Raw genomic sequence first — 27,193 nt, 5'->3', positions numbered from 1 at the left:
CATTTGGGGATGCTACTCTCTAACCCAGCTTTCATCTGACCATCACCAAACTTTCTGAAAATATTAATAAGCATAAAATTGGGGCCAAGAACAATAACCAGCCAAATGTTATCAGGCACTTAGGAGTGATGGCCCTTAAATTTCTAAAATATTGCTCTTTGATGATTTCTGCTTTGTAACTGAAGAAGTTTCCATCTGATTTTCACCATACTCTCTGAAAATGTTAATTAGCATAACATTGGGGCCAAGTACAATAACCAGCCTAATGCCAGTAGACGATACAGAGTTTGGCAAGGGTAAAATTTGGAAATAAAACAGTTTGGAAATTCCTGTCTCTGACATGACTTTGCCGTATGTTGATTAATTATAAAATAATTTGGCACTGTGTCATACATCATGCAATTTTATGATAGCTTTCCACAGGTGACGACCATGTGGAGACTGAGTGTGTCATGTGTCAACAGTCTAATTATATGAAAGGTCACATATAGAGGTCAAAGCTTGTTTTATTGACAGAAGTATACTTTTAAGACAAAAATGTATAATGTGGGGGGGCATATTTGCCCTATGGACTCATGTTTTGTAATGTCAGGTGCTTATTAACATTAATGAGCTGCATTAATCTGATTTGGGGTTTTAGCAGCAACAAGGAAATTAAGGCACAATGGCACTGTTATGCTCAAAGTCCTTGAGGAAAAGCGTAATGTTTGGTACGGTAATATAGACAAATACCCGTGAGATAGAATAGTGAATATGGCCATGGTGTTCCCGCAGCTTTTATCGCAATAGTGAATCGTCTGACACTGTTATCCACAAGCCCTCATTATAAACCTTATTTTCATAAAGTAATCCAATAGTATTGATAACAAACATTTTTATTTAAATCCCCCATTTTAACAAAACAAAATAGTTCCAATATGCCCATGAATACATCACATGACGTGACAGTGCATCTTGTAAATGCAGTGACAAGGCTGTCATTGGACAGTTTAGCCAATAGTGTTTGTTCAGGCTTTACCTTTTTTCCATCACGTGATTTATTCTTTCGTGTAATTTATGGTCAAGTTACAGGCACTGATAAATCTAATTAATGATAGCATACATACCCATAATGACCACCAATCGCTTTTTGTGGTTATATTTAAAATACCTTATTTCTTATTCTTAAATATTAAAATGTTTTTATTGATTTTCAATGGACTTAAAACATACTTGCTATGCAATTATATATTATCCATATATTTTCTTGATGCTCCTCACATGTTTGCCACCATACACTAGTAAGATCACAAATATGAGATTCCTTCAAATATTGTAACATCTATTTACCAAAACAATTGCCATTAAAACATTTGACAGTGTACTAGTATTTTGTTGATGTTTTCTCATTATGTTTATATTAATATTTGGCCCATATTTCACACAGGTTTTCCCAGGTACACAAGTCAGACCCGGAGTACAGCCTTCCTTCTATGGTCTGGGACCTGTTTCCAAAGGCAGGTGCAAGCCAGGTACATCCACATACCCACAGCTTTTTGGATAGAGAGAGCTATCAAGGTATGCAACTGCACACCAGGGCGTTTTTCACCATTCTTATGCATCATTCGTTTCGTCAGTAAAAACTTCTTCTATATCAGATCTTCTTCAAATTTAAATTCTTATTTCATAGACAAGAAATTATTGCAAAGAACAGAAATTTGTCAAGCAAAGCCCAGTTAAGGCATATAGGAACAAAACTTGAAACGAGTCCTGCTCTGGAAGAACAGGGCTGAATGAATGTACATAGTGTCATCCCAGATTAGCCTATGCCTAAAGCACAGGCTATTCAGGGATGACACTTTCCGCAATAACTGTATTTTTTTTGAGAAAATACTACCTTTCAATGAAACATTCCATAAAAGTAGAAAGTGTTGTTAATGATTAGCCTGTATGGACTGCACAGGCTAATCTGTGACTCCTCTTTACGCATATGCATTAAGCTCCCTTTTCTCAGAGCGTGGCTTCAATATGACCATGTCATGCAGGTACAATGGAGTTATGGAGGGAAGGTGCCCTGCAATATAACCAAGACTTCCCGCATAGAAACTTCTTCTATGATCTGATAGAACTCCATTCTATCCTGGGTCTAACGGTGACATACGGGAAAGCCGTGGCTTTCGCTAATATCGTAAGTATTAATGATTTTGTAGGAATTAAATATTACCCCCTTGATTTAAAAAGAAAAATTAACATAATAGAACACTGAAAAATGTTTGCCACATAGGTCTGCTAATTTTGACTATATTTGATATGAATAATTGTACAAACTAATGTTAAACCAGTGATCACAAACAGCACAAGCCCTTCAACCCAGAACTGGTGAACTTTCAACCAGGCTTGCTCAAATTTTATATTTATAAATGTTGTAATATTATCTTGGTCTTGAGGAACAATAAACGAATTTGAGCTTGCTTGATTTGCTTAATGTAATGTCTGTTCAAGAATGTAAATCTTTATGTTAAACAATGTTAGTTTTTATGTTCTGAAATTTAAGTCTTTCAGTCTTTCTGTTAATAGATGTTAGTCTTTGTGTTAAACAATGTAAGTCTTTGTGTTAAACACTGTAGGTCTTTTTGTTAAACAGTCAAAGTCTTTCTGTTAAACAATTTAAGTCTTTCTCTCAAAAATCTAAGTCTTTTGTTTAAACAATCTAAGTCTTTCTGTTAAACAATCAAGTATTTCTGTTTAACAATGTAAGTCTTTCTGTTAAACAAAGTAAGTCTTTTTGTTAAGTCTGTCTGTACAACATTGTAAGTTGTTCTGTTTAACAATCAAGTTTTTTCTGTTAAACAATGTAAGTCTTTTAATTGTAGGTTCCAAAGAAAGACAATGAGATTGTCATAGTGAGTGAAAAGGCAGATGAAGACTTTTTCAACATGTGGTATTTTATACTCAGAGGTGAGTTTTTTGCCTTTGCAAAAATTGTATGCGCTGTTTTTCAGAGAACGGAAGAATAAACCCTTGTGGCCAATAAAACAAGAATTTATGCAAAATATAAAGCATGGTAATGACAATAATTCTGGAATTAAGGCACGGCAGTATGTACACTTAATTAGCTCACGGTGAGATTTTGTGATCACCTTTTGTCCGTCGTAAATTGTCTCTCGTGCCTCTTCCATCGTCAACATTTACCTTGTTAATACTTTAGAGTCCAATCTTCATAAAACTTGGACAGATCATTTATCACAATTATATTTTGGCTGAGATGGAAATTGGTTCTGGTCCGTTGAAAAACATGGCCACTAGGGGGCGGGGCAGTTTTTACTTACCTGGCTATTGTAAAATCTTGTTAACACTCTAAAAGTCTAATTTTTAATGCAATCTTCATGAAACATGGTCAGAACATTTGTTCTAAATATATCTCAACTGAGTTTGAAAATGGTTCTGATCCATTAAAAAACATGGACGCCCAGGGCTGGGCACTTTTCCTTATTTTGCTATAGAAGCTAAAGTAAAACCTTGTTTATTCTGTAGAAGTCACATTTTTAGTGTAATCTTCATGAAACTTCATACGAACATTTGTTCTAAAGATACCTTGGTCGAGTTTGAAAATGGTTGCGGTCTATTGAAAAACATAGCCACCAGGGGGCAAGGCAGTTTTCCTTAGTAGATATAGAAGATATAAATATATATTATATTAGGTAAAGTAGCTAAAGTAAAGCCTTCTGAACACTCTAGAGGACATAAGAATTTCCAATCTTCATGAAACTTGGTCATATTTTGGCTGAGTTTGAAACTGGTTCATATCCGTTAAAAAACATTGCTGCCAAGGGCGGGGTAGTTTTCCTTTTATGGCTATAATAGCTGAAGTAAAATCTTGTTAACACTGTAGAAGTCACTTTTTTCCAATCTTCATGAAATTTTGTAGGAACATTTTTCTCAGGATATCTTGGCCGAGTTTGAAAATGGTTGCGATCTGTTGAAAAACTTGGTCACCGGGAGGCTGGGCAAATTTTCTTGGCTATAGTGAAACCTTGTTAACACTCTAGAAAGAAAATGTATGGGCCAATGTTCATAAAACTTGGTCTGAACATTTGATCAAATGATATCTGAGCCAAGTTTGAAAATGATTCTGTTTAGTTTGGCAGTTATCCTGATATGGCTATAGTTAAACCTTGTTAGCACTCAAGTTTAATATCAATACTACTCAGGTGAGCGAACAGGACCACCATGTCCTTCTTGTTTTCAAGCTGCTGATTGGAATGATATAGTGAGTTGATGTATTTTTCAGGATATCTAGAAGACATGGGCGATATTGGACTGTGTTTTAGTTTGGGTGCTGCTTTTCCAAGTTTGGTAAGACATCTATATACCACTAGAGCAGAAACGTTTTTTAATATTTTAGTGTTAAACATTTTTCTGACCTCATTAATTGCTAGAACTATTTGGAAAAGAAATAAGGTGTGGAAGACATAATATTTTGAAAATCACATACAATATAATATGCTTCACAGTAGAATTTCATCACAATCTGGTCAACCAATCAGAATCTAGTTTTCATGTTTATCGAAAATGAAAGAAGTATGATTTCCAAAAGGATATCCTTAAAACCTCAAATGCGTGCCATGTTGACACAAGAAATTCTATAGAAATGTGTGGGGAACATTCCAATATTTGTTGTAGGAAGAACTATTATACAGTGAATTATTGCCCCTTAATAATGGAAAGATCACCAAATTAACTTTGTCCACTCCCTAACACAAGCAATTTACATCTGATCATCATGTTACTCCGTGTTAATGTTTATAGTTATAATATCTTGACCAAGTTCAATAATCAGCCAGATCGCTAATAGTGCTTTTGAATTATGGCCCTTGAATTATTTTTTAAAATGGCCAAATTAAAATTGTCCGCTCTCGAACTCAAAGGTTCATATTGGATCATTAATGATTTTCGCTTATTATCGTGTTAAAGTTTGATAACCATCCTAATTGCATGAAGTACTATTCTGGCCCTATATCATGAATATTTGGTCATATTGTAGTGTGCCATAGCAGGACGGGTAGTTGTCGGTGGCGTCGTGTCAAATTGCAAAGAAAACCATCATATATTTCAAAATATTTATTTAAACAACTTAATATTATGAGTTAAACTCAGATGTCATATGCGTACAGATATTGTATTAATCCGCTAAGTGTACAATTTAGAGGTTCTTGTCCGAAAAATATAAATGATCAGTAAATTTCTCAAACATGTACTTTCAATGCAATCCGGATGATGAAATCCGAAACCATGTCCGCTCTCTAACTAAGAGAGTTTAAATTGGATCATCATGAAACTTCATGATTTGTTTGTGGGTATATAATCTCATGAATTCAGTATTCATCCTGATTGTATAATATATTTAGAATTATGGCCCTTGATTATTTTCTTTTCTCCAAATTAAACCATTTATGCCTAGCGTCTAGAAAAATAGCCTTGGCAAACAGCCAAGACCCAGATGAGACGCCACATGATGCGGAGTCTCATCAGGGTCTGCGCTGTTTGCTTAAAAGAATTTATGTAAGAAATATTCTAAATATAGAAATAAATATAATAGACATCCCGAATTTTGGAAATAAATTGATCCAATATCGAAGGATGGAAGAGTCCACTAGGCATAAATGGGTTAACTTTGTCTGCCCTGATTACAATTGTATCAACTTGATTAAATAGCTGTTGGGCATTGAATTTCTGCCAAGTCAATAACCAGCCTGAAATTTGACAATTTAATATTGTCTGCTGTGTAACTTGAATAATAATCATCTCAATATGTAACCTAGACATTTTAAGGGACATATTCTTTTCACAAATTTGAACTCTTATTTACGTACTGTACAATCATAATTATTTGTGGAACAAAATTTTTTGTTGATTTTGTGGATTCAGGTAAGTTACACAAACACAATGGAAAACGAGCGTCACAAATTCCTCTCTTTTTTCAATAATTAGAAAGCAACGCATTTTTATGTCCATGACTGTCAATTTTTGAAAAACCAGGAAACTTCATGCAAATGAATATAAATGCTGTGACTGTTTGTAGTCATTGAGTTCTTGACTGAATACCTTGCTATATTAAACATACATATTAAAGATAGTTTCATGCTTTTTTTCAGACTGGAGATGTCGGTAGCGGTTCTTTACCGGCCTATGTCCGCATAGTCACACGAGGTTTAGTCTCAGACAGTAGATCGGATGTTAGTTCTCTGGAAATGTTCTTAGTAAGTATGAGATGCTTTGTGGAAGAATGATAGACTTAGCTTGATGATAACTGTAAACATTGAAAATTCATCTGTTGCAACTTTTTCAAATTTTTTCCAATCTGAAACTTGAATGTAACTGTCAGCACAAAAAAATTGTCCGGTGTTGTGTGAAAATTCCACAAATTATTTTTATACCCTGGGATCAATAGATCGGGTTTAAATTGTTTTTGTCCTGTCTGTCATTCTGTCCCAAAACTTTAACCTTGGTTAAAGTTTGAGAACTTTTGCAATATTGAACATAGCAACTTGATATTTACCATGCATGTGTATCCCATGGAGCTGCTCATTTTGAGTGGTGAAAAGTCAAGGTCAAGGTCATCCTTTAAGGTCAAAGGTCAAATATCATTGTATTTTTCATTCCTAAAACTTTAACCTTCGTTTAAGTTTTATCATAACTTTTTTAATATTGAACACAGCAACTTCATATTTGGCATGCATGTGTATCTCTCGAAGCTGCACATCTTGAGTGGTGAAAGGTCAAGGTAAGACTTCAAGGTCAAAGGTCAAAAATTAAAAGAAATATTTTTCCTTTCTCCATTCAATCTCTTACTTACTTTTAGTGGAGCTACACATTTTGATTGGTGAAAGGTCAAGGTCATCCTTCAAGGTCAAATGTATGACTTCAAAGCAGCGCAATAGGGGGCACTGTGTTTCTGACAAACACATCTCTTGTTTAATAGTAAAATAATTATATGGCATTACATAATGCATGTTGCTCATTGCCACAGCAAATTCATTTATTGATGCAACACATTAATAAATATAACAACAGGTGTTGGCATGAATTTTTACCTTTTATTTGTTATATTTTGAGCTCACCTGATTGCTCAGGTGAGCTTTTGTGACCAGTCTTTGTCCGTCGTCCGTCCGTTCGTTAACATTTGTTTGTAAACTCTCTAGAGGCCACATTTATTGTCCGATCTGCATGAAACTTGGTCAGAAGATTTGTCCTAATGATATCTCGATCGAGTTCGAAACTGGGTCGTGCCGGGTAAAAAACTAGGTCACTAGGTCAAAAAAAGAAAAAACTTGTAAACACTGTAGAAGTCACATTTAATGCCCAATCTTCATGTAACTTTGTCAAAATGTTTGTCTTAATGATATGTTGGTTGAGTTCAAAAGTGGTTCCGGTCCATTGAAAAACATGGCCGCCAGTTTTTTGGCTTTAAGAAACCTTGTAAACACTCTTGGAGTCACAATTTTTGCCCAATCATCATGAAAGTTGTTCAAAACATTGGTTTTATTGATTTCTCGGACTAGTTCGAAAATGGTGCAGATCAGTGAAAAAAAATAGCCACTAGTGGGCGGGGCATTTTTCTCTGTATGTATATAGTGAAAACATGTGAACACTCTAGAAGTCACATTTTTGGCCCAATTTTCATGAAATTTTGCCAGTACTTTTGTTTCCTAGAAACGCGAGTTAAGTTTGAAAATGGTTCTGGTCCGTTGAAAAACATGGTTGCCAGGGGGACAGGGCAGTTTTCCTTATATTTATATAATAAAAAGGCTTTTAAACAATCATGAATTAAGGTCGTGTAACATGTGAGACATGTCTTCTAAATATTGCATTTAAGTTTACAGTAGTTACTCCCCTTTGATTATTAATGTTTTCATAATAATACAGTGTAGTTGTGAGTATCATTTATGTGTTAATTGTTATTCGAGGTTGGATGTTTTTTTAGCTCACCTGATTGCTCAGGTGAGCTTTTGTGACCGGCCTTTGTCTGTCGTCCGTCCGTCCACATTTGTTCGTAAACACCCTAGAGGCCACATTTATTGTCTGATCTTCATGAATCTTGGTCAGAAGATTTGTCCCAATGATATCTCGATCGAGTTCGAAACTGGATCATGCTGGGTCAAAAACTAGGTCACTAGGTCAAAAAAAGAAAAGAAAAAGCTTGTAAACACTGTATAAGTCACATTTAATGCCCAATCTTCATGTAACTTTGTCTAAATGTCTGTCTTAATGATATGTTGGTTGAGTTCAAAAGTGGTTCCGGTCCGTTGAAAAACATGGCTGCCAGCGGGCGGGGCAGTTTTCCTTCTTTGGCTATAGAGAAACCTTGTAAACACTCTAGAAGTCACAATTTTTGCCCAATCATCATGAAAGTTGATCAAAACATTGGTTTTATTGTTATGTCGGACGAGTTCAAAATGGTCCAGATCGGTGAAAAAACATGGCCGCCAGTGGGCGGGGCATTTTTCTTTATATGTATATACCGTAATGAAAACATGTGAACACTCTAGAAGTCAAATTTTTTGCCCAATTATGAAATTTGTTCAGAACATTTGTTTCCTTGATACGAGAGTTGAGTTGGAAAATGGTTCCGGTCAGTTGAATAACATGGCTGACAGGGGGCGGGGCAGTTTTCTTATATTTATATAGTAAAAAAAAGCTTGTTAACACTCTAGAAGTCTTTTTTTGCCGAATCATCATGAAACTTGGTGAAAAGATTGGTTTTATATATATCTCAGATGAGTTTGCAAATGGTCCCGATTGATGGGTCAATAAACATGGCTTCCAGGGGGTTGGGGCAGTTTTCCTTATGTGACTATATAGAGAAACCTTCTGATCAAACACTATAGAAGTCACATATTTTGCCTAATCATCGTGAAACTTAGTCAATACATTGGTTTTATTGATTTCTCGGACATGTTGGAAAATGGCTTAGATCGGTGAAACACACTTTTAAGCTCACCTGATTGCTCAGGTGAGGATATAGGATTGGTCTTTGTCCACTTTCCGTCTGTCCACATTTAATTTGTAAACACTCTAGCATTCACATTTCTCAAGCATTCTTCATCAAAGTTGCTGAAAGATCTCAGTCAAGTTTGATGATGAGCAAAATCACATAATTAATGCCATAATTATTGCCCTTTGATTGCCCAAATTTTCATTATATTATAAAACATCCTTGTAAACAAAATTTGATGTTTGGTAAGGGGGGTCAACTCAAAATATAGGTCACCATTTAAAATCTTACAAAAACAAAAACTCTCCCTACGCCAGAGCTTTGGTTCAATAATGATGAAACTTGACCAGGATGTTTGTTTGGTCAATATCTAGGTCAAGTTTGACATGTGGTAAAGATTGAATGAACCGACTCCTCTCAGGTGAGCAAACTAGGGCCATCTTGGCCCTCTTGTTTCTATTTGTCAAATGTCAATTTATTGATAGTTTGGCGCATCATCAGGATATAGCAGCAAATACAAAATGGTCTTGACATCATGCAAAAACCTCATTTAACCCATTTATGCCTTTTGGACTCTCTCATTCTTCTAAATTGAATCAATTTATTTCCAAAATTAGGGATGTCTAGTATGTTTATTTCTATATTTAGAATATTTCTTACAGAAATTCATTTAAGCAAACAGTGCAGACCCTTATCATGTGGTGTCTCATCTGGGTCTAAGCTGTTTGCAAAGGCCTTTTTTCTAGACGCTAGGCATAAATGGGTTAAGATAGGTTTTGCATTTTCTAAGTATTTGAAACTGAATTATGTATCTTTTACAGTCTTCCAGTGCAAATGCAGACCCGTATAATGTGATCAAGGTGATGAAGAATTCAGTGCAAAAAAGAAGCCATGGAAGATAGCCCCTCCTTATTAACAGCACCCTGTGCCTTGTTTCATCACAGATCATTCTCTGAAAAGATTCATTTTATTCACCTTCATCAAATCAATGATTAATTTATTTACATTTCACATTCACCATATAAGTGCCCTATAAACTTGATTCTGAAACAATGCTCGCAGATCGTCTAGCAGTAAAAGAACAATATGAGTGACAAATCACATTCCAGATACATGTTAGAGGGCTATTTGTGTAAATACCTTAATGGTCAAGTGTATGTGTTAGTGTGCATGGTTGCCTCGGAATTTGTATGGACTGTAACGTTGTAATTGTTAGAGTAAGTTAAAAATAACTTTATACCACCAATGTACACCATCATGAGATGACTTGTCGCAACTAACACCACTCTCCCATCATCAAAGGTCAAGGTCATGCTAAGATCAAAGGTCAACTTTTGCCTTAAACACCTTGTGGGTACTGAATCATTCATCATGCAATGTCAAAATAACTAGCCACAAATGAGGAGAAAGCATGTCACTTGTAACACATGTCCTTCTATCTCAAAGGTCATGATTAGACATAGAGGTCAAAGATCAAATTGGGAATAAAACAGCTAGTCAGAACTGTAATTTTGCCATTCATCATGCATTTTTAAAATAATCAACCACAAATGACCATCAAGAGAACAGAGTGTCGCATGTTACATCTGTCTCCCTACCTAAAAGGTCAAGGTCAACCTTATATGTTAAATTTGGCCATACAACAGCTTGTTGAAATTAAACTGTTACTGCATTTTTTTTCCATTCAATTAACAAATTATTTACGACAAATGTTCACCATATTACGACTGTAATTCATGTGTTATAAGTGTCTACCTACCTCAAAATATAGGTCACACATAATATGCTTTACGGAAAAGTTGTAAGTTTATTTTTTGTAGTAAGTTTATTTTTTGTAAATTGTATTTATAATAATTATGTATTTATACCCCCACAAACGAAGTTTAGGGGGGTATATAGGAGTGAGCTTGTCTGTCTGTCTGTCTGTCGGTTGGTCCGTATTCAGTGTCCGCTCTCTATTTCAAGTAGTTTTCATCCGATCTTCACCAAACTTGGTCATAAGTTGTATCTACATGATGTCTAGGCCAAGTTCGAACATGGGCCTTGTCGGGTCAAAAACTAGGTCACGGGGTCACTTAGGGTGTTTTAAACATTCAGCATGTTGTCCACTCTCTATTTCAAGTAGTTTTCATCCGATCTTCACCAAACTTGGTCAGAAGTTGTATCTAGATGATCTTAAGGCCAAGTTTTAACATGAGCCTTGCCGGGTCAAAAAATAGGTCACGGGGTCACTTAGCGCGTTTTAAACATTCAGCATGTTGTCCGCTCTCTAATTCAAGTAGTTTTCATCCGATCTTCACCAAACTTGGTCAGAAGTTGTATCTAGATGATGTCAATGCCAAGTTTGAACATGGGCCTTGCTGGGTCAAAAACTAGGTCACGGGATAACTTAGTACATTTTACACATTGAGCATGGTGTCCGCTCTCTATTTCAAGTAGTTAAAATCCGATCTTCACCACACTGGGTCAAAAGTTGTAACTAGATGATGTGTAGGTCAAGTTCGAACATGGGCCATGCCGGGTCAAAAACTAGGTCACGGGGTCACTTAGTGTGTTTTAAACCTCACCATGTTGTCCGCTCTCTAATTCAAGTAGTTTATATCCAATGTTCACCAAAATTGGTCAGAAGTTGTATCTTGATAATGTCTAGAGCAAGTTTGAATATGGGTCATGCCGGGTCCAAAACAAGGTCACAGGGCGTTTTAAACATCACAATGTTGTCTGCTCTCTAATTCAAATAGTTTTCATCCGATCTTCACCAAACTTGGTCAGAACTTGTATCTAGATGATCTTAAGGCCAAGTTCGAACATGGACCTTGCCGGGTCAAAAACTAGGTCACGGTGTCACTTAGTGCGTTATAAACATTCAGCATGTTGTCCGCTCTCTAATTCAAGTAGTTTTCATCCGATCTTCACCAAACTTGGTCAGAAGTTTTATCTAGATGATCTTAAGGCCAAGTTCGAATAGGGCCTTGCCGGGTCATAAACTAGGTCAATGGGGTCACTTAGTACGTTTTACACATTGAGCATGGTGTCTGCTCTCTATTTCAAGTAGTTTAAATCCGATCTTCACCACACTTGGTCAGAAGTTGTAACTAGATGATGTGTAGGTCAAGTTCGAACATGGGCCATGCCGGGTCAAAAACTAGGTCACGGGGTCACTAAGTGTATTTTAAACCTCGCCATGTTGTCCGCTATCTAATTCAAGTAGTTTTTATCCAATCTTCACCAAAATTGGTCAGAAGTTGTTTCTTGATAATGTCTAGAGCAAGTTTGAATATGGGTTATGCCGGGTCAAAAACAAGGTCACGGGGTCACTTAGGGCGTTTTAAACATCACAATGCTGTCCGCTCTCTAATTCAAGTAGATTTCATCCAATCTTCACCAAACTTGTTCAGAAGTTGTATCAAGATGATGTCTAGGTCAAGTTTGAATATGGGTCATGCCGGGTAAAAAACTAGGTCACGGGGTATCTTAGTGCATTTTAAACCTCACCATGTTGTCCGCTCTCTAATTCAAGTAGTTTTCATCCAATGCTCACCAAACTTGGTCACAAGTTTTATCTAAATGATCTCTAGGACAAGTTTGAACATGGGCCATTCCGGGCCTAAAACAAGGTCACGGGGTCACTTAGTGCGTTTTTTAACATTCAGCATGGTGTCCGTTCTCTAATTCAAGTAGTTTACATTCGATCTTCACCAAACTTGGTCAGAAGTTTTATGAAGATGATCTTAAGGCCCAGTTAGCACATGGGCCTTTCTGGGTCAAAAACTAGGTCAAGTGGTCACTTAGTGTGTTTTAAAAATTGATGTCCGCTGTTTTTTGTGAAGACGACATGCAAAATATTATGTGTCAATGCGGCATGTGGGGGGGTATTCGTCACGTCTGTGACAAAGCTCTTGTTTTATTTGAATATTTAAAATGTATGTTAAATGTTAAAATGTATTTTTAGATATGTATTTATAAACTTACACAAAACATGTACATGAAATATTCTGTCTATTGAATGCATATATATTATATTCTATGGTACAAATACAATTTTGCACATTAAAATATATATGTAGGTATTACTCATATATAGTCATATCCGTTAGTCTGCCATAGTTACTCTTAAAAAATCATTACTATTATTCGTGTGAAAAAAAAATTAAGTTTATTTTATGGGTGAACAGATCCACAAATTTAACACAAAATAATCAGAAAATAACCCACACAATTAATTTTTTTCTAAGATCAAAATTTGCAAATTAACATGACCACAAAATTCAGATTGAACAAGAGATTTGGCAGGTATAGAAATCATCTCCCTTTAAAGCTTATTACTTCCCTTGGATTTTGTCCAATCCAACCAGGGGGGGGGGGTCTGTAATTCACAAATTAGTACAGTAAAGAAATGACAATTATATTAATAAAAAAAAACTTGACAAATCATTCATTTGAGTTATAAATAATCAAAATAAAAAATCTGTACAGTAACTGTGAAAAGAAGTTAAATACTTAGTAAGAAAATATATAATATGAGATTTATAATTATATAAATTACTTCCCTTGAAAATAATTGTCTCTAACAAATCTCTATTTTTAGTAGCAAATAATTAAAAGCCACTCTCTATTTTTAGTAGCAAATAATTAAAATTACCGTGACTGTAGATTCACCACTCAATTTGCAGCTCCATGAGATACACATGCATGCCAAATATCAAGTTGCTATGTTCAATATTGAATAATTATCTCCCTTTAAAGCTTATTACTTCCCTTGAATTTGTATTTTAGACCTTGAAGGATGACCTTGACCTTTTACCACGAATTGTTTGTCAGAAACACAATGCCCCCTACTGCGCCACTTTGATTTATTAAAAAAAATAATAATAATTTGGCAGGTCAGATAATAATGTCCATTTAAAGCTTATTACTTCCCTTGGATTTGTTTTTTCGATTCCTAGACCTGGAAAGATGATGTTCACCTTGAAATTGTACCACTCAAAATGTGCAGCTCACTGAGATAGATATGCATGTGAAATATCAAGCTGCTATCTTCAATATTTAAAAAGTTATGGCCAATGTTAAAGTTTTTTTCCGGACGGACAGACAGACATACTGACCGACGGACAGTTCAACTGCTATATACCACCCTACCAGGGGCATAAAAACCAACAAATATAAATGATTTTACGGTATGTGTTCATGTGCCAAATAAAAATGAGGTATTTAAGACATGCTGCAGCATTTATAAATATAATGAAGTTTAACTTGATACTTGTGTCTGTATCGAGAAATTTTAAATAAACATTATGAAGAACAAACTATGGGTGCCTACATTTATCCATTATCAAGCCTGTGCTGGCAAAATTAAAAGCTGTGGAATAAAAGAAGTCTTTTGTCCACATTGTTGATTTCAATTTACAACTGTTCATCATTTTGTTATGTACTTTTTAGTCCCCTAGCGGTGAAACCGGTGGGTCCTTATGGTTTGCGCTCTGTGCATCAGTCCGTCACAATTTTCTGGATCCTGTGATAACTTTGAAAGTTCTTCATATTTTTTCATGAAACTTGAAACATGGACAGAATGCAATATGGAGATTATGCACATCATTTCATATTGTTCCTACGTCAAGATTTCTGGTTGCTATGGCAACAAATAGACTAGAAATATTGATGAAAATGGTGGAGTTTCACTGGTAGGGGACTGTTATTGCTTGAGAATAGTCTTCTGTTACATGATTACGTATATGTGATATATTGTGTATGCTAAGCACACTATTTTGGTTATGTTTATTTGTTTACTCAAAATAATGTATGAAATGTAGCCTTGTTTTGGTATACTTACTTGTAGATTGTAATTATGTTGTATTGATTATTGTGTTGGTATACTTCCGATACTTGTATATTGTAATTATGTAGTATTGATTGTTTATTGTTTAGTACATTTAATGTTTATTGCATGACATATCGTATATTTTTTACTGGTTGATTTGATGCTAAAACCTTTTGCTGGACATTAAAAAAGTAATGGAAGTCTGACTGTCCTGGACAAACAAATATTTGAGTCATGGTCTGGGAAAATGGGGCTTAACGCATTTTGGTAAGGTGCACAGGCTTATCTGGGACGACACTTTATGCTGTTATGGCATTTATCCTTTAAAGAAAGTCTCTCCTTAGCGAATATGCAGATAAGGTACAAAGTATCGTCCCTAAAAAGCCTTTGTGGGCTGCGCAGGCTTATCTGGGATGACACTTTAATCAGCATACTGCACAGGCTAATATGGGATTACACTTAACCTGCGTGCTGCACAGGCTAATCTGGGATTACACTTTACCCACGGGCTGCACAGGCTAATCTGGGATTACACTTTACCCACGGGCTGCACAGGCTAATATGGGATTACACTTTAACCACGGGCTGCACAGGCTAATATGGGATTACACTTTACCCACGGGCTGCACAGGCTAATCTGGGATTACACTTGACCCACGGGCTGCACAGGCTAATCTGGGATTACACTTGACCCACGGGCTGCACAGGCTAATCTGGGATTACACTTTACCCACGGGCTGCACAGGCTAATCTGGGATTACACTTTACCCACGGGCTGCACAGGCTAATATGGGATTACACTTTACCCATGGGCTGCACAGGCTAATATGGGATTACACTTTACCCACGGGCTGCACAGGCTTATCTGGGATTACACTTTACCCACGGACGGCACAGGCTAATCTGGGATTACACTTTACCCACGGGCTGCACAGGCTAATCTGGGATTACACTTTACCCATGGACTGCACAGGCTTATCTGGGATTACACTTTACCCATGGGCTGCACAGGCTAATCTGGGATTACACTTTACCCATGGACTGCACAGGCTTATCTGGGATTACACTTTACCCATGGGCTGCACAGGCTAATCTGGGATTACACTTTTCCCATGGACTGCACAGGCTTATCTGGGATTACACTTGACCCATGGACTGCACAGGCTTATCTGGGATTACACTTTACCCACATGCATTAAGCCCCATTTTCCCAGAGTGTGGCTCATTTGGTTCCCAAATGCTGAACTAAACCGGTAAAACATCTCTCTTACTTTAATCTAGATTTTTTATGCCCCAGTAGGGTGGCATATATCAGTTGAACTGTCCATCAGTCAGTTTGTCTGTCCGTCCGAAAACTTTAACATTTTGCCATCACTTTTGCAATATTGAAGATAGCAACTTGATTTTTGGCATGCATGTGTATCTCATGGAGCTGCACATTTTGAGTGGTGATAGGCCAAGGTCATCCTTCAAGGTCAAAGGTCAAATATATGGCTTCAAAGCTGCGCAGTAGGGGGCATTGTGTTTCTGACAAACACATCTTTTGTTTAAATGAAGAAATTGTATAAATGCTCTTTGAATGTTCAATTATAGTTGTTCAACATGCTGTCTGTTTAAGTTGTATGGTCTTTTATTTTGGATTTTCATTTCGGAAGCAGTGAATTTATAACAATGAATGATTAGTTTTCACAGTATAAATACTGTTAATTACTTCAATTTATAAGATAACTTAAGAAACGTATATTCTAGCCGTGTACTGGTTTTGGAGTAATCGCTCAATAAAACAGAACTGTTTATGTTTGTTTATGCAAGTACATGCACCGTATTATATACACATTTGTGTCGTGTTCTGAAAAAACTGGGCATGTGTGTTAAGTGTCGTCCCAGATTAGCCTGTGCAGGGACGACACTTTCCGCTTTAATGACATTTTTCGTTTAAATTAAGTCTCTTCTTAGCAAAAATCCAATTTAGGCGGAAAGTGTCGGCCCTGATTAGCCTGTGTGGACTGCACAGGCTAATCTGGGACGACACTTTACGCACAGGTATTAAGCCCAGTTTTCTCAGAACGCGGCTCATTTAATGGTCATAAAAGACAACAGTATGGTCAGGACAACTGAAATTCTGCATGGCATGAGTGCAGTTAAATTGTGGCTAAAAGTTAATGTTGAGCCTTGCAGTTGTCAAGTGGGGATAGCTTAGTGAGATAGAACTAGATCAGGCTCGCTTGATATGAAAACTAGGTCAGTATGTCATTTCTGAGATAGAAACTGTGTCAGGGTCGCTTGATATGAAAACTAGGTCAGGTCACTTGTGAGATAGAAACTAGGTCACTGTGTCGTATTATATTAGAAACTAGGTCAGTAGGTCACTTGTGAGATAGAAACTAGATCACTATGTCGTGTAATGTTAGAAATTAGGTCAGTAGGTCGCTTGTGAGATAGAAATTAGGTCAGTAGGTCGCTTGTGAGATAGAAACTAGGTCAGTGGTCGCTTGAAATGCAGTGCCATTAGGATTGTATTTCCTGTACCCAGGGCATGCAAATGATTACGATTGTTTATCTTCAACACAACTTGTTGTCATTAAAACAATGATTTTTTTGGACTTGTAATAATGTTGCGTGATCAAGTATTATATTATGAAATTCAAGAGCTGAAAGAATGTGTTTTATTTGCAAGTATTGTTTGTTAACATTTTTCAATGTTTGTTGCTGAATAAACATTTATTGACTTTATGTGTGCCATGTTGTTTGTTATAAATTACTCAAAATAGCAACCTCTACAATTAATGTTTTGTATATTCGACTACTTGATCAATCTGTTTAATCAATTATTTGTATGTGTTTTGATAATTATATGAGATTTTCTTTACTTAGTACATGTATGCTTTTATGTACAGTCCACATTTGTAAGTGTTACTTAATTTCAATAAAAGATGGCATAACAAATAGTTTGGTTGATTTATTTATTATTATTTATATTTGTATTAATATCATACATAATCATATTTTATTATTATAAAATGTATTACAAACTTTTAAATTAAGTCTGTAGTGAAAATATTAAAAGAACAAGAGATGTGTTTGTCAGAAACACAATGCCCCCTACTGCGCCGCATTGAAGCCATATCTTTGACCTTGAAGAATGACCTTAACCTTTCACCATTCAAAATGTGCAGCTACATGAGATACACATGCATGCCAAATATCAAGTAGCTATCTTCAATATTGCAAAAGTTATGGCCAATTTTAAAGTTTGACGCAAACCAACAAACAGATGGGGCAAAAACATAAAAATAACTTTAGGAATCCAATGACATCCTTTAAACAAGAGCTGTCACCATAGGATGACATATGCCCCCTATAAACGCTTTGATAGAAGTTATGAGCATTTTTCGAAACCTAAACGCAGATTTCGAAACCTAAACGCGGACCCTAAGTTCAAGGTCAAAGGGGTCAAAATTTGTGTGTATATTGAAAGGCCTTGTCCATATACACATGCATACCAAATATGAAGGTTATATCTCAAGGGACATAGAAGTTATGAGCATTTTTCGAAACCTAAATGCAGATTTTGAAACCTTAACCCGGACCCTAAGTTCAAGGTCAAGGTCACAGGGGTAAAAAATTGTGTGCGTATGGAAAGGCCTTGTCAATATACACATGCATACTAAATATGAAGGTTATATCTCAAGGGACCTAGAAGTTCTGACCATTTTTCAAAACCTAAACGCAGATTTTGAAACCTAAACGTGGACTCTAAGGTCACAGGGGTCAAAATGTTTGTGCGAATGGAAAGGCATTGTCCATATACACATGCATACCAAATATGAAGGTTACATCTCAAGGGACATTGAAGCTATGAGCATTTTTCAAAACCTTAACGCAGATTTCGAAACCTAAACAGGGACCCCAAGGTCAAGGTCACAGGGGTCAAAATTTGTGTGCGTATGGAAAGGCCTTGTCCATATACACTTGCATACCAATTATAAAGGTTACATCTGAAGCGACATAAAAGTTATGAGCAAACCTAAACCCAAAGTGTGACGGAATGACGGACAGACGGACACTTCGATCACTATATGCCCTCCTTCATGGGCATAAAAATCTAAAATAAGAATTGTAGTAACATTATTGTCAACTTCCTAGTTTTTAATATAGTGAAATACATGTACCAATGTTATTGATCAAACGACAAAGAGACAAAGTAACATCATTATGCTAAGACTGAACAAGGTGGACAGTGAAACTATGAAAACTAACAACAAGGGTAAACTGAATACATCCAGGCATAAGAAATTGCACTGCTGTGACCAGAATCAATCGCGAAATGAGTGATCTTAACCCCTCAATGCTTAGATAACATCATGTAAAAAATTAAAGTGAAAACTGTAAAAAAAACATAATAAACTAGAACTGTCACTCCCAGCATGCCACTTTGTCAGGAGGCATTGGCAGTTCAGTCTGAAGTAGTTAGTTTGATAATTGAACAATGTTTAGCTTATTTCTAGCACCATGCTCATTTCAGTATTAGAAATGTTTGAAGGGGTGCTTTAATTGAGAGGTGAAGACTGGGAATCTGTATCTAAATTGCTGAAACATTTTCCCCTGGGAAGACATCTTAGACCATCTCATGGAGGTGACTATTGTTCAAAACCATTTTTTGTTGCAGATCATTCTTTCTTCACAGGTTATTTATCTTATTTAGACACAGTATTTAAGTATAAAGTATCTGGTGAATCTTTTATGACTGAACTGGAGGCGAGAGTATCCGACATTTTGCCTACTTGACCATCTCTTCTGTCTGCATTGTGACAAGACCCACCTTCAAAGTAAAAATCACTTGCTTTTTTCCCGGTATTGATGATTTCTTTCTTCCAACTCCCAGGGTCCTTTGGATCACGTTTATGCAGAAGTATCATGTGACGTCGTAGGATGGAGGAATCACTGAACATCCTCTGGCATAATGTACATTGGAAAGGCTTGTCACCATTGTGAATCCGTTCGTGTCTGTGCAGTGCTTGCTTCTGTGTGAAACCTTGAGAAATAAAAATAATGTAAGAAGACTAGCTATTGATAAAAATGTTGTTGTTGTAACAATAATAAAGACAGTTATGCAAGCAGAACATGTTGTAACTCATCATTCTTATGACCTTAAATTTGTCTCAAGGACTGAAAAATATTATCCCATGACCATCAAGGGTGACCTTGGCCAACTGTTACTGGCACATCTTGTCAATAAATTGAAGACTTTAGGCAAGTTTTATAAACATCAAAGATGGAACAAATTATGGCCTTTAAGAATGACATAACGCCATCGTATTATGCCTTCTGCACATAGTCTAACTGACCATAACATATCAGGAAATTTTATGGAAAAATATAAAAAACTTTAAAAGTTATCGCAGGATCCAGAAAAGTATGACAGACAGTCTCACAGACTGACAGACAGTCTCACAGACAGACGCACAGAGCGCAAACCATAAGACCCCTCTGCTAAAACAGGTAGGGGACAAAAAATATGGAGAGAATGATGGATTGGCAGACAGATCATCCTATCATTATTTCATCCCATGTTTGCAGTATAGTGTATCTGAAAACTTTGTGTTCTATCAATTAAATTTCAAGTTGTGTTATTGAATACTGGCCAAATTGCATAATTTTTAACCAGGTTTTCCGAAGGAAAAAACTGGTTATTAGATTGGCGAATGCGGGCGGGCTGGCTAGCTGGCTAGCTGGCTGGCTGGCTGGCGGAACAAGCTTGTCCGGGCCATAACTATGTCGTTCATTGTCAGATTTTAAAATCATTTGGCACATTTGTTCACCATCATTAGACGGTGTATCGCGCGAAATAATTACGTCGATATCTCCAAGGTCAAGGTCACACTTTGAGTTCAAAGGTCAAAAATGGCCATAAATGAGCTTGTCCTGGCCATAACTATGTCATTCATTGTGAGATTTTAAAATCATTTGGCACATTTGTTCACCATCATGGGACGGTGTGTCGCACGAAAGAATCACGTCAATATATCCAATGTCAAGGTCGCCACGACTAAAAATAGATTTTTTTTAAAAACAAACTTACAAAGGGGGTTAATTTTGTTTGTTCATTTCAAAAGTTCAGTTTGAGTTTTCTCCCTTTATCAGATTTTTTTTTAACAATGAAAACCTGGTTTTGTGACAATTTTGTCCCTTGTTGCTAGTTTATTTCAGGAACAGAAAACCTTGAATTTGTTCACAATTCCAGTAGGACAAACAGACTATTTTTTATTTACTTGTCCAGACCTATATTTTGGTTTCCCACACCAATCAAACTACCTTTAATGTCAAGCCCTGTATATCCTGTTCTATTATATAGATCAGGAAACATCCAGAACTAAATCCTTATGAATTTACCTAGAAAGAAGCAAATCCAAATAAAAAGAACCAACTAGATGTGTTACACTGATGCCCTCACCACAGGTGAGCGCGCATTAGTGAAAATATTTATAATCTCCCTTTAAAGAGAAAAGTATTTTTCACGATATTACCCTAAAAGCAAATGTTGTTGCTGTAACTCAAAACTGAATGTTACCTTTCCCACATATCTGACAAATATAATCTCTGGTGTTTTTGTGAGTCTTAAGGTGCATATGAAGACCAGTCCTTTGAGCAAATGTTTTCTTGCAGATCTCACATTCATGTTTTTTCTGCTCTGAATCATGGAGGTTTTTGTGTTCCCGCAAAGACGAATTATAGGAGAAAGCCTTTCCTACAAAAGAACAATTTATATTAAACTTGTTTGCCAAGTTCATATTGCATATTTACCAATTGTAATTAAATTTAAATTTTTAACATATAAATCTAAAAAAAGTCACTCGTAATTTAGTGAACTTTGAAAGTAAAATTTAAGTATTTTCAAGTCAGGGCATACTCTGCGATTCCCCAAATTAGCCAATGGCTACAAATTGACCTATTTGGCTAAAGAAAATTCTATTTGGCTACACATTTTTCTTCATCAAAACTTAAATAGCAAAAAATAGAAGAATTTTGCCAACGCAAGGCGAATTAGGCTAAAGAAGTTTTTGAGCCAGGGGAAGCCCTGCAAGTGCCATAACACATTTGCAAAAATGTACATTTCAAGACATTTTAGCACTCCATGTTGACCAGTCTTGAGGGACAAAGAGTGGTGGGAGCTAAATTTGACCGAGCACCCTGCTATTTTATTCTAGATCTTGCCCTAGATTACATTCCTTTTTTTATTGTCATTTTACTAAACTTTGCACAAGTAGTTTAGATTCAAATACTTTTGCCAATTTACATAAAATCTTTAAAAGCGGCCATTCCGAATATCTGGGAATATTTTAATGAAATCACAGGAGTTTGAAATTCTATCCATAAAGCTTATATATAATGGCTGAATAATAAAAAAATATACCCCTATATAGTATAGACTTAACGGACTTTTTTACTGTCACTATATAAAAATGAGTCCCCTATTGAACATTTTTCAACTTTTCTTGATTTTTTTTCGATAAGTCTATAAACTATATAGGGGTAAATAATTTTATTATTTAGCCATTAGATTAGCTTTATGTATAGAATTTCAAACTCCTGTGATGAAATACAATTGCAGGCGTAAAAAGAAATTATTAATTTATAAAAGATGTGATTTTTTGAAAGCCATAATACTTAATAAGCAAAGGACATAAACACCATTGCTTTCCTGATCACAACTTACCACACTCATTACAGACATATGGCTTTATCCCTGCATGTACATTTGCATGCTCAATGTAGGAATGCCTCTGAGTGAATAGTTTACCACAGGTTGGGCAAACATATGATTCCTTCTTTATGCCAAGATGATGTGCATTGACATGTTTTGTAAGTCCACATATAGTATCATATGTTTTTTCACACTTTTCACATGGGTATTCTGGCTTAACATAATTAGAATCATGAGTTTTCATGTGGCTGACATAAGATTTTCGAAATTTGAAATGGAGTTGGCAAACTTCACAAAAAAACGATGGCTCCCTATGAACACATGAGATATGCCGACGAAGATCTGTCTTCAGTCCAAATACACGTCCACATTCGTCACATTTTAATGTAAAATTATGCATTCTCTGCTTGTGTCGCATAAAGTATTTTTTGTTAAGACTTCTATAATTACATTCAGTACATTCATAAGATTTCATTTCAACTTTGTCATTTCCTTTAATATAGGTTTTCGACTTATCTTTATTCCTCTTCTGTGTTGCTTTTGGTTTAGTGATTTGTTTACTCATATTTGATACAGGGCTGTGTAAATTTTTTTTGGATATATCATCATTTACATCACTATCAGAGACTGGGTTTGAAGCTGTTTTCAGTGGATTTACATCAAAATGGTCTTCAACATCTGTGTCACCTTCAAATTCATGTTCATTTATTTCCTTTTTGATCACAACTTCTAATGACTTGTCAATTGTTGACTTTAAACCATTTTCAATTGTTTCTAGAACAGCTGTTGTGTCAGGTGAGTCATTAAGGAATTTACCATTCTTGGCTTCTAATTCATTATTTAATCTATGACATTCATCTGTGGCTTTTGTTGCTTTCACATAGTTCTGAAAGATATTATCCACTTGAAGGGTTAATTGTGGTTCAAATTCATTTGGCTGCATAATCAAAGGTTCTGGCAAACCATTTGACTTGTTTCTGTTGGGCAGAATTGTTGTCCTTGGTTTTCTCACTCGTTTGACAGGTTTCTGACATGCATTTTCAATATTTTTATTTTGAGCCTCAAACTCTCTTAGCTTAGGCTCTTCGAAGTCGCCAAACTGATTCTTGTTTTCAAGATAATGTTCTAGTGCTGCATGGGCACTAGCTACATCGACCCAGTCTCCCGAAATAACAATCGAATTCTTCTCTTTAGTAAGTATAACACCAGTGTCTTCAGAAACTTTGAACAAGGCAGCAAACAATTTTTGCTTGGGGAATTGGGCAACATATTCGTTTGCCAAAAGGCTGGTTGTTTTAGAAAATATTATAACCATCTCGACAGGTCATCAGCGCACCATCGAATTACCCACAATTTAATGGGTATCCAAAATTGACACTAGTCACTAGTCAAAACCGGCTCAAAACCGAGAACGCTGTTTTCCAGATAGATTCATCACCCAAAGAGAAATTGCTCAAAGTAGTGCGGTGTTAACTCCGCCCACAAAAGGAGATAACTTATTTTCTTATAAAAAGGCAATCTCCTACGCAGTGGTCTCCCTTATTCTATAATAATCTGAGATGGTCAAAAATGTCATTTGTATGATTGGTTTTTGGCTTCGCTTGAATGTTAACGTGCAAAAAATGATATTAATGTTAATTATTAAGCACTCTTGACAACATCAGTTGCCTCTTAGCGGGCATTTCGGTAATTCTACACAAGAACTTAAACGCACGCCGGTACCGAAATCCCCGCTGTACAAACCAAGTGTAAACTAGAAATGGCGCGGCAGAGGCCGACGCGTATCCCCACGCCGAATGTTTGACCTAGGTGTGCCCCAGGGTTGGTAATGGGGCCATGCATAGCTGAGATTGACCGTATTGTCATAAGAGAAGTTCATCATCAATTAGAAGTGAATTGGTGTAGAAATGAAGAAGTTATAGTAAAAGGCAATTTTGGGTGGGTGTGACATATGTGGGCAGGGCGCCCCAGGGTTGGTAATTGTGCCATGCATAGATGAGATTGACCGTATTGTCATAAGAGAGGTTCAGTATCAATTTGAAGTGAATCGGTGTAGAAATGAAGAAATTATAGTAAAAGGCAATTTTGGGTGGGTGTGGTCTATGTGGGCGGGGCGCCCCAGGGTTGGTAATGGGGCCATGCATAGTTGAGATTGACTGTATTGTCATAAGAGAAGTTCAATATCAATTTGAAGTGAATCGGTGTAGAAATGAAGAAATTATAGTTAAGGCAATTTTGGGTGGGTGTGGTCTATGTGGGCGGGGCCCCAGGGTTGGTTATGGGGCCATGCATAGTTGAGATTGACCCTAATGTCATAAGAGAAGTTAAGTATCAATTTGAAGTGAATCCGTGTAGAAATGAAAAAAAATATAGTAAATGGAATTTTTTGGTGGGTGTGGCCTATGTGGGCGGGCGCCCCAGGGTTGGGATTGGGGCCATGCATAGTTGAGATTGACCCTAATGTCATAACAAAAGTTCAGTATCAATTTGAAGTGAATCCGTGTAGAAATTAAAAAATTATAGTAAATGGAAATTTTTGGTGGGTGTGGCCTATGTGGGCGGGGCGCCCCAGGGTTGGGAATGGGGCCATGCATGGTTGAGATTGACCGTATTGTCATAAGAGAGGTCCAGTATCAATTTGAAGTGAATCGGTGTAGAAATAAAGAAGTAAATGTAAAATAACCTAAAAAAATGAGTGATAATTTCTGACGCGGCCCCACCCCAACCGCTATAACTTTTGACCCAGGGGTCAGATCAAAATTCCAAATAGTGCAGGGTCGCACATATGCTCATAGCTACCATGTGTGTAAGTTTCAAGGTTCTAGTGCTTTTAGTGTAGGAGGAGATAGTGGCCAGGACGGACGGACAGACAGACAGACAGACAGACGGACGGACGGACGGACGGACGGCGGAGATAACCACAATATCCCCACCTTTTTTTCAAAAATCGTGGGGATAAAAATTATTATAGTGCTTTCTTTAAAGGGACTGTCCAATGGATTATGGTTTGAACAAAACATAAAATTATTGTTTTAGATATTAAAAACGATTATCGCCTTTGATTTAAGGATATAAAAACTCAAAGCAGACAAAAGGAAGTATAACACAAACCATCACATAAGCCCAAGCGGCTGGGAATTCCATATTATATTTCAAAAACGCCGCTCGACGTTTTTGACCTAAAAATAAATGTAGCTGAAAATCAGCTGACAAGTCACGTGGTACATGGTACCGTCATTTTTGGCATAGAAATTACATTATTTCTAAAGAAAGAGATTTAGCTTGTTGAGCAAATAATTAATTTTCATTGAATATTTTTGATCAACCAATAAAATATACTTCATATTTAAATCAATATTTTTATTGGAAAATCACTTTTCACAAATATGAATATGCGGTCGAAAACTGAAAGCCATCAGAATTCAAGATGGTTCAGACAAAAACAAGTGCTAGCGCTAAGAAAAGACTAAAAAAACAAGAGATGCAAGGTACAGGTGTATTAAAAGGGAAAGGTTACTAGACATTGGTATTCAGTGTGATCGATGGAGAAGAGTTAAAGAAGCTACTGGGATTTAAAAGGACGAGAAAATGATGGAAATATTGATCGATGCGTAAGTCTTCTTCATTTTCAGTTTGTGTGTCAAAGCAACTTTTCCGTTATTATTTTGCTACATAATGAACACGATTTGACTTAAACACACACACAAATCCTTTAAGTATAAAAGATTTGTTTTAGAAATGAAATATGCTTTTAAATTTCAGAACTACAGTCTACTTCTGAACTAGAGAGCTTCAACAATCATCTTTTGATGTATGCTCCAAAGCGAAATGCTTTCAGGTAAATAAAAAGTTCCATGTGTAAAGTGTTTCTTTTTTATTTCATGAACACATGCTCATTGAACAAAGGAATGTATGCTCTTTCTTTTTGAGAATTTACATTTTAATAATGTAAAAATGATGTACCCTTTGTGATAAGTCTCGTAATAAACTGCCTGAATGACTAAAATACGAATATTTTTAGTTGGCTGTTTTCGGAGACAACCTGAGGTATTGTCATAGCCAGCTCGTCGTTGTCGTGTCGTCCGCCTGCGTCGTGCTAAAACTTTGACATTTTGCTCTACAATCAAAGTGCTTCCACCTACAACTTTGAAACTTCATATGTAGATGCTCCTTGATGAGTTCTCCACGCCACATTTTTGGGTCACTAGGTCAATGTCACTGTGGCCTCTAAAAAAAAAAAATCTGACAAGCTTTCGAAGCCCAGCATGGCACCCATTATGCGGTGCTCTTGTTTCATCATGTGATAGTTAAATTATTTGTGAACAGGATTTTTGTATTTGTTCACAGGATGTTTAAACAACTAGTAGTAAATCAAGAAATGAATTCTGATTATGAATATGTCAAGTCATTGGTGTTGAATTAGTTCATATCTAGTGTAACATCATCAAAGTCCTAAAGGCAGATTTTCACATGAGTTGCGTTATATTTTCTGAGTTTCATTTCTAAAATTATTTTTTTTTCAGCTATGCTGTTTATAGATGCAGGTGTCAGTTAGCAGCAATAGATTATTCAAAACACTTGAATCGTCCTGTTTTGTTGGACCAAGAAGGAAATTAGAGGTATTTATATTATTGTTTTTGCCCTGTATGTTTGTTTGTTTGTTTGTTTGCGTCAAACTTTAACATTTTTTGCCATA

General features: G+C 36.2%; 2 protein-coding genes and 1 long non-coding RNA gene across 4 annotated transcripts in view; 2 read left to right on the top strand and 1 right to left on the bottom strand.

The window, feature by feature from the left end:
- Positions 1–17,738, top strand: part of LOC127832084 (uncharacterized) — a 58,512-nt gene extending 40,774 nt beyond the window's left edge. Inside the window, exons 7-12 of the mRNA XM_052357260.1 lie at positions 1,427–1,557; positions 2,025–2,167; positions 2,853–2,937; positions 4,271–4,335; positions 6,135–6,239; positions 9,796–17,738. Of these exons, the coding sequence (XP_052213220.1) occupies positions 1,427–1,557; positions 2,025–2,167; positions 2,853–2,937; positions 4,271–4,335; positions 6,135–6,239; positions 9,796–9,876 (610 nt within the window). The 3' untranslated portion in view covers positions 9,877–17,738. The remainder of the gene's footprint in view (positions 1–1,426; positions 1,558–2,024; positions 2,168–2,852; positions 2,938–4,270; positions 4,336–6,134; positions 6,240–9,795) is intronic.
- Positions 17,739–17,741: 3 nt separating this feature from the next.
- LOC127832080 (zinc finger protein 181-like) lies at positions 17,742–23,948 on the bottom strand. Of its 2 annotated transcripts, XR_008026687.1 has the most exons (4): positions 22,510–23,948; positions 21,364–21,540; positions 18,689–19,827; positions 17,742–18,191 (listed from the first exon to the last, which is right to left on the bottom strand). XR_008026687.1 is itself a non-coding variant. In XM_052357251.1 (3 exons), exons 1-3 carry the CDS (start codon positions 23,810–23,812, stop codon positions 19,490–19,492), a joined length of 1,818 nt encoding a protein of 605 aa, XP_052213211.1. In that variant the 5' UTR covers positions 23,813–23,948; the 3' UTR covers positions 17,742–19,489. The 2 variants fall into 2 exon arrangements, 1 of the variants encoding a protein (XP_052213211.1); XM_052357251.1 differs by having other exon boundaries at positions 17,742–19,827.
- A 1,752-nt stretch (positions 23,949–25,700) lies between these two features.
- LOC127832099 (uncharacterized) lies at positions 25,701–27,162 on the top strand. The gene is made up of 3 exons (XR_008026692.1): positions 25,701–26,108; positions 26,260–26,335; positions 27,021–27,162. It is a non-coding gene; the product is annotated as an uncharacterized LOC127832099 (long non-coding RNA).
- The last annotated feature ends 31 nt before the right edge of the window (positions 27,163–27,193 follow it).

Source organism: Dreissena polymorpha, chromosome 5 (genome assembly GCF_020536995.1).
Source record: "Dreissena polymorpha isolate Duluth1 chromosome 5, UMN_Dpol_1.0, whole genome shotgun sequence".
NCBI classification, from domain to species: Eukaryota; Metazoa; Mollusca; class Bivalvia; order Myida; family Dreissenidae; genus Dreissena; species Dreissena polymorpha.
This window is presented reverse-complemented; position numbering and strand designations above follow the sequence as displayed.

Bases quoted from the DNA above. Each gene is read 5' to 3' on its own strand.
- LOC127832080 (XM_052357251.1), bottom strand. From the start codon at position 23,812: ATGGTTATAATATTTTCTAAAACAACCAGCCTTTTGGCAAACGAATAT. The intron at 21,541-22,509 runs GTAAGTTGTGAT...GTTCTTTTGTAG, and splicing joins ATATGTCTGTAATGAGTGTG to GAAAGGCTTTCTCCTATAAT. The intron at 19,828-21,363 runs GTAACATTCAGT...TTATTTCTCAAG, and splicing joins TTGTCAGATATGTGGGAAAG to GTTTCACACAGAAGCAAGCA.